This window comes from Plecotus auritus (genome assembly GCF_963455305.1).
Source record: "Plecotus auritus genome assembly, chromosome: 2".
NCBI lineage: Eukaryota > Metazoa > Chordata > Mammalia > Chiroptera > Vespertilionidae > Plecotus > Plecotus auritus.
The window spans coordinates 487,305-494,222 of NC_137771.1; the positions used below are offsets into that span (position 1 = coordinate 487,305).

Genomic DNA, 6,918 nt, shown 5'->3' on the forward strand with positions numbered 1-6,918 from the left:
AGAAATGGGGAAGATTGCCCTGACCGGTGTGGCTCAGTGGATAGAGCGTCAGCCTGCAGACTGAAGGGTCCCGGGTTCGATTCCGGTCAAGGGCATGTACCTTGGTTGTGGGCACATCCCCAGTGGGGAGTGTGCAGGAGGCAGCTGATCGATCAGCTGATCGATGTTTCTAACTCTCCCTCTCCCTTCCTATCTGTAAAAAAATCAATAAAATATATAAAAAAAAGAAATGGGGAAGATTTTTTTTTTACTGAGATCATTGGAAAAGAGGAAGATTTGAAAAGACAACTGGTAGCCTGGCTGGCGTGGTTCAATGATTGCACATTGACCTATGAACCAAGAGGTCATGGTCCGATTCCCGATCAGGGCACATGCCCAGGTGGTGGGCTTGACCCCCAGTGTGGGTCGTACAGGAGGCAGCCGATGTATGATCCTCTGGTCGTTGATGTTTCTCTCTCTCTCTCCCTTCCTCTCTGAAATCAATAAACATATATTTTTCTCAAAAAGACCACTGGGCCGAAACCGGTTTGGCTCAGTGGATAGAGCGTCGGCCTGCGGACTGGGGGGTCCCGGGTTCGATTCCGGTCAAGGGCATGGACCTTGGTTGGGGGCACATCCCCAGTGGGAGGGGTGCAGGAGGCAGCTGATCGATGTTTCTCTCTCATCAATGTTTCTAGCTCTCTATCCCTCTCCCTTCCTCTCTGTAAAATATCAATAAAATATATTAAAAAAAAAAAAAAGGACCGCTGGTACAACAGAAATAAAAGGACAGATTTCTAAAGGAGGACGGGACGCAGGAGTAACAGAGGCGGCCGTCTGTCACGTGTTCACAGAATGATTGTGGGTCACCGTGTTGGTAAGTGAGGAGCCTGATGTGGGTCAGGTTTGGGGTAAGATGGAGTCGGGCCACGTCTGGATGTGGCTCTTACATCCTGTCCTCAGAAGGTGCAGCCTGGTCCCCTCTCTCTGGAGTGGGGCCACCCCTCCCCGCCTTGGCCATCATCACTGAGGACACCCGCCCAGTTCCAGGAGATGTGAGGGTGCGGGAGGCTCTCCAGACTCAGGCTCAAGTGGCCAAACCACTTGTACGCCAGGCCAGGGTTTCCAGCAGCTCCGCAGCCATCCCTGACGACCAAATCCAACGGTACTGACCCCCTTCCTGAGGTCATCAGGGAATCGCCAGCCCTGCCTGTCCTGGAGAACTTGTTCCCGTTTGTCCCTAATCCTGCCTGCTGTGCTGTATGTCCCCCCAGCCCCTCCAGTTTAGCCCCTGGGACTGTGAGGTCCTCACACGTCCAGCGCTGATGAAACTGGCTTCTCCTTTGAGGCCTGAGAAGCCCCCCCCACCCCCATGTGCCCAGATCCCAGACCCTCAGGGTGAACCAGGGGATCCAGCAGCTGCCGGGGGCTATGGGGAGGAGCAGGCAGGTCTACATCCTGCCTCTTGGTGTATGAGGCAGCGGAGTTGCCATCATCCCTCAGACTTAGTGTCAGAAAAAAGAGAGTAAGAAGCACAGTAGCATCCCTGCAGATGAGGAAGGCACGCCAGAAAGACGCCCAGAAGACAGACAATGACCACTGGTGGCCCGGCCGGCGTGGCTCGGTGGTTGAGCATGGACCTATGAACCAGGTCATGGTTCGATTCCCAGTCAGGGCCCATGCCTGGGTTGTGAGCTTGTGTGCCCAGTCAGGGCACATGCCCAGGTCAGGGCCAGCTGGGGTCCCAGAGCTGGCCACGTGTCCATCACGTGTTCACAGAATGACTGTGGTGAGTAACGTGCCTGTGGATCAGGTTGGGGGTGAGCGGGGAGTCTGGCCATTGTAGTGGGGATTTCAAGAAGGGCCCCACGCCTGGAGCTCCAGCAGGTGAGGCTTTACACAGCTCTGGGGTGTTGGCCTGGAGGGCACTTCAGGTGGCCGCATGGACGGCAGTAATGATGGCCCCGGTGGCGGTCTCCCGTGGCGGTTGCCCGTAGGCCCGTGACCCGGGCCCCATTCCTGTCTCCACCTTACAGACGAGGAAACAGGGCTGAAAGGCAGCACGGCCCTTCCGTGTTCCTCACCCGAGCGGTTATTTCTATCCGTGTCAGAGCGTGAGCTTCAGTATCATCAGGCACCAGCCAGGCAGGTGAAGCCTCCTCCACAGGGGAGGCACCCGGACCCGCCTCCAGGGCACAGGAAGCCTGGGGGTTCACAGGGAGCAGCAGGTCACCACCAGCGCAGTCCCAAGTGGGAGTGGCCACAGAAGAGCAGAGGCAGTGATCAGAGGGAGGAGGGGGGCTGGAGGGGTCTGGACCAGAGGGCGTGGCGGCGGAGCCTGGGAGGAGGATGGACGCTAGGGGCGGGGGCTGTGGTGAGCTTGGGAGCAGGAGTGCTTGGCTGGCCACCAGGTGCAGGCCATCTCCCAGGCCCTGCTCACCCGCTGACCGCACTGGGCGGGTGGTGCCTCCAGCCCTGCACCCCCACCTCTGGAAAAGGCTGCGGGGCAGGGTGACCAGCCTCTCCATTGGTGAGTGGACAGGTCAGTGGCTCTAGTGGGGTGGGCGTGAGCCCATAACCAGGGCCCAAATCAGGTGGAGGGCCAGGAGGGAAGGAGGGCAGACCGCAGGGAACCCCGTGGCCCCAGCACCCGGAACTACAGGATGGACGCCAGGGAGCCTGACAGGGACTGAGGGGGTACCCCGTGCCCCCTAAGGAAGACACCAGTGCCCTTCACAGCTGGCCTGAGACAGGCTCGCCATCCGGCTGCTGGAAGTGGAACCCCGCCCACCCACCCCCAGACACATGGCTGCACCTCTCCTCCTCCCCCAGATGAGTCACTCCACAGCCTGCCCCCCGCTTCCTGGCTGGATTTTGCTCCTCAGGGTCACCGCAGCTCCAGGATCTCAAGGACGGACGAGGTGGGGAAGGGCCCAGAGGGAGGGTGGGTGGCGAGCTAGTGCATGACACACAGGAGCCCCAGAGTTACCCTCTGTCCTCCCCGCCCCCCCCCCAGCTCTAGCACTGCATGGGGGGCAGGTAGGGAGGGGGCCCTTCCTAGGGCCGCCCGAAAGCTGCCTGTCACAGCTCGTGTTCACCCGGAGCTGGGCTACTTCTCACAGCAGCAGGTGCTGCTCCCCGACACCCACCCCCCACCCTGCAGGGCGAGGTGTTTTCCCGTTTGAGGGTGCACAGCCTGCCTGTCCCTGCTTCAAGGGCAGGGGCTGGACACCCAGCCTGGGGCGGGCCGGACCTGACCAGGCAAAGGCTCCAGGAGCTTGAAGGAGCTGGGAGGAAAGGGACCCAGCTCCCCTCCCCCTCCCCCCACCTCCCAAATAAGCACACAAGGCAGCCGTTTGAGTCTAAGGATGATGGACGTTTAGACACTGGCACCAGGCTCACACCTGACCAGCAGCACACCAGGGGCGGGCAGAGCGCAGACAGAGGTAGGGAGCGGGCACTGCGGGGGCACCAGCCAGCGCCTGGGGGTTGCTGGTAGCTGCTGGGGTGAGGGCAAGGGTGCGAAGGGTTAGCCACAGTGACTCCAGAAGTGCCAGATCCAGGTGGTCACAGTCAGGGGCTCACACGGAGGCCAGGCACGCCGCACCCCTCCTGGCACCGGGCACTGCCAGGTGGTCAGCACAGGTAGAAGCTTCAGCGGGGGCGCTCGGGTCTGCCCGGAGAGGGGCACGGCCAGCCTTCCGGCCACAGTGGGTGTGTGGGCAGCAGCATCCCTGGCCAATCCTGGGCTCCCAGCCCCAGCGCAAGAGGAGGTGGGGCGTCCTGTCCGTCATGCTGTGGTTGAGGCCTGGGATCCAGACCACAGTGCAAGGGCCAGCCGGGCAGGGCTGGCATCTAATCAGCCCTCTGGACCCAGCGCTGCCCCTTCAGACCAGGCCCCCTCTTCCCAGCCATCTGCCCCCACTTACCACAGGAAGTGCTCATCAGAGGCAGCACTGCAAAATGAAAAGGGGGACTCCCAGCCTGGAGAACTGCCAGCTTCCCCCCCACCCCCAAGGTCAGAGGAACGCGCCCCTGAGCAGCTGGAGGCCACGCCCCACCTGCTGAACCGCATCCGGGCTCCCAGCTGGTCAGACACCCCCGCAGGGACACACCACGCAGCACTGTTACCGAGGCTCCTGCACATCTGGAAGGGGGACTCTGGCCCAAAGCGCACACAGCCCAGCCGGCCAATCTGGGGACCACAGATCCCTCTGGACTGCGCGGGAGGGGGTGGCGGGCTCCCGCCTTGGGCCGGGGAGACTAAGGCACAAAGCTAACCTAAGCCCACGGGGTGGGGTGGAGAGAGGACAAGGTCCAAGGGGGCCTGGAGCAGCAAAGCGCACAGGAACCAAGCAATGAAGACGGCCTGGGCTTTCCAACTTGGCACAGGCGGGAGGTGCAGGCGACGACCCTGCGTGCCAATGGCTCTTGCTAGAAGGCGCTCCATGTCCTGACAGTCTCTACAAAGGCCTCTGGAGAAGGGGAAGGGCCCTGGTGGCGGCCCGCACCCCTCCACAGGCCCAAGGGCCGGTCTGGAACTGGATTCCGGGAGGCGGATAGCTGGCTGGCGACGCGGTGGGATGACTCCAAGGTGCTGGCGCAGGCCTGCGCCCTCTCCATCTCCAGCAGGCCCCGCGCGGACAGCCTAGGGAGGGAAGAGGAACGGAGGGCGGGGCGGGCTGAGGCCTCCCCCGCACTGGTCGGGAGACGAGAGGCCCCGCGGCCGCCTCAGGCTCAGGGCTGCCTGCGCAGGCCCGGGCGCCCGAAGGCCGGGTGCATGAGGTTCTCCGTGATGTACGCCACGAGCAGGCAGATGACCACGAGCATGACGCAGATGGAGCCGCCCACCGCCGTCATGGCCACCACGATGTCCCGCATGCCGGCCGGCTCCGCGACGAACTCCACGCACTCCGCGGGCCCGAAGGCCTCGGCGGCGTGCTCGCTGTGCAGCGGCAGCGGCTGCAGGCACAGGTGGTAGCGCACGCCCTCGTGCACGTCGGGCAGCAGGTAGTCCCGGCAGGAGGCGCCGAGCAGCACGCGCTCGCAGGGGAAGCGCGTGTAGGCGCCGCGCCACGAACAGTCAAGCATGAAGGCGCGCAAGCGGCGCGCCCGGGCCGGCGGCAGGCGCCACTGCACCAACACGCTGCGGTTGCGCAGGACGCTGGCGCGCAGCGAGTGGCCGGCCGAGGTGTGCACCGCGCAGCCGGGCTCCTGGCAGCGGAAGCCGCGCACGGGACTGCGGAAGCACAGGCGCCCGCCGCCCGCCTCGGCGTCCTCGGGCAGCACCTTGTAGGGGCACCAGGGCGCGTCGGCCGCCGGCTCCCAGCCTGGGGGCGTCGGGGCGGCCGCGGCGCAGGGCGGCGGCCCGCAGGCGGCCAGCAGCAGCAGCAGCAGCAGCGGAGGGGCGCGCATCCTGCGGCGGGGCCTGGCGCAGCGGGACGCGGGCTCACGGGCGCAGGCGGAGGGTCACGCGGGCCGCGCCGCCGCCGCCGCCGCCGCTCCCCGCGCTCGCCCGCGCGCCGCGCCCTCCGCCGCCGCCCGCTCCGACCCGCTCCTGCGCCCCGTGCGCGCTCGGACCCGGCGCGGCGGCGGAGGCGGGGCCGCTCCCACGCCCCGCCCCCCTTAACCCTCGCTGGGCCGTGGCCTGTCGGCCCCTGGAGGGTGGATCTGGAGAGAGAGCACGCGAGGGAGGTGGGCGTGAGCCCTGGGGGCGGCCCCTGCGGTCTCAAGACTCCCAGCCCCGGCCACGCGCGCGTGTGGCAGGCTCCGCGCAAGTCCACCGGTCCCTCCGCTTCTGGCCTTGTGAGCGCACTTTGGCCCCCGCCCCCGCCCCCGCCCGGTTCCCTGAGGCTTTCCCGCGGGCTGTGCTTTAGGGACTGGGAGGGGAGGCCGCAGCCCGGAGCGCGCAGGACCCTGGGTCACGCTGCCCCATCTCAGACTCGCGTGGGGACCCACGGTAAGGGTCCCGGGCTGCGGGAGGAGGCGAGGACGGAAGCTTTCCTTCCCCCCTGGGGCTGTTGCCCCTTCAGAGTTGGATGGCGCCGATCGGGATGGGCGCGAACATTGAGGCTTCCTTTGGCGAAAACTTTTTTTCAGTCCACGCAGGAGAGCGACAGCTACAGGCGGAGCGCCCTCTATTCTGATTGATCCCCGGGGTGGCCCTCTCGGTGGTCCCTGGAAGGGGGTTAGGGCTGGACACAGGGGATAACCCCCACCCGCCAGCCCACCTTCTCCCACGCTTGTCTTCAGGGTGGGCCTCGGGGCAACTTGCCGCTCCATCCCACCCCTGCCTCGACCTCCTGGTGCTCCAGACCGCCCTCCAGGGCCGAGTGCGCAGGGCCTGGCCCGAGTGGACAAAGCAGCAGCACTCGGTTCAGGGAGCGCGCCCCTGGCTGGGGACTGCTCTGTGTCCTGGGCAGGGAGGGGAGGGCTGTGGACCCTGGGCTCCTGGGTGCTGCTCTCACCTGGGGGAGGAGAGGGGGCACTCGGTGGCTGCCGTGCTGAGTTTCTGGTTCCCAGCTCTGGAGCACCCACTCATCCATGGAGCACCGCACCCCACCCCCCAGCCTCACTAGTTCCTGGTCATTTTCAAAAAGTCCAGGTCAGCCCTAGCCGGTTTGGCTCAGTAGATAGAGTGTCGGCCTGCAGACTGAAAGGTCCCGGGTTCGATTCCGGTCAAGGGCACATGCCCAGGTTGGGGACTCCATCCCCTGTAGGGGGCGTGCAGGAGGCAGCCGATCAATGATTCTCATCCATGATGTTTCTATCTCCCTCCCTCTCCCTTCCTCTCTGAAATCAATTAAAAATATATATAATATAGATATATTTTTTATTGATTTCAGAGAGGAAGGGAGAGGGAGGGAGAGAGATAGAAACATCAATGATGAGAGAGAATCATGGATTGGCCACCTCCTACACGTCCCCTAATGGGGATTG

General features: G+C 64.4%; 1 protein-coding gene across 1 annotated transcript; it reads right to left on the minus strand.

The window, feature by feature from the left end:
* Positions 1-3,341: 3,341 nt before the first annotated feature.
* On the minus strand, positions 3,342-5,554 carry FNDC10 (fibronectin type III domain containing 10). The gene has a single exon (XM_080654264.1). It carries the CDS (start codon positions 5,392-5,394, stop codon positions 4,717-4,719), a length of 678 nt encoding a protein of 225 aa, XP_080510390.1. The 5' UTR covers positions 5,395-5,554; the 3' UTR covers positions 3,342-4,716.
* Positions 5,555-6,918: the final 1,364 nt, after the last annotated feature.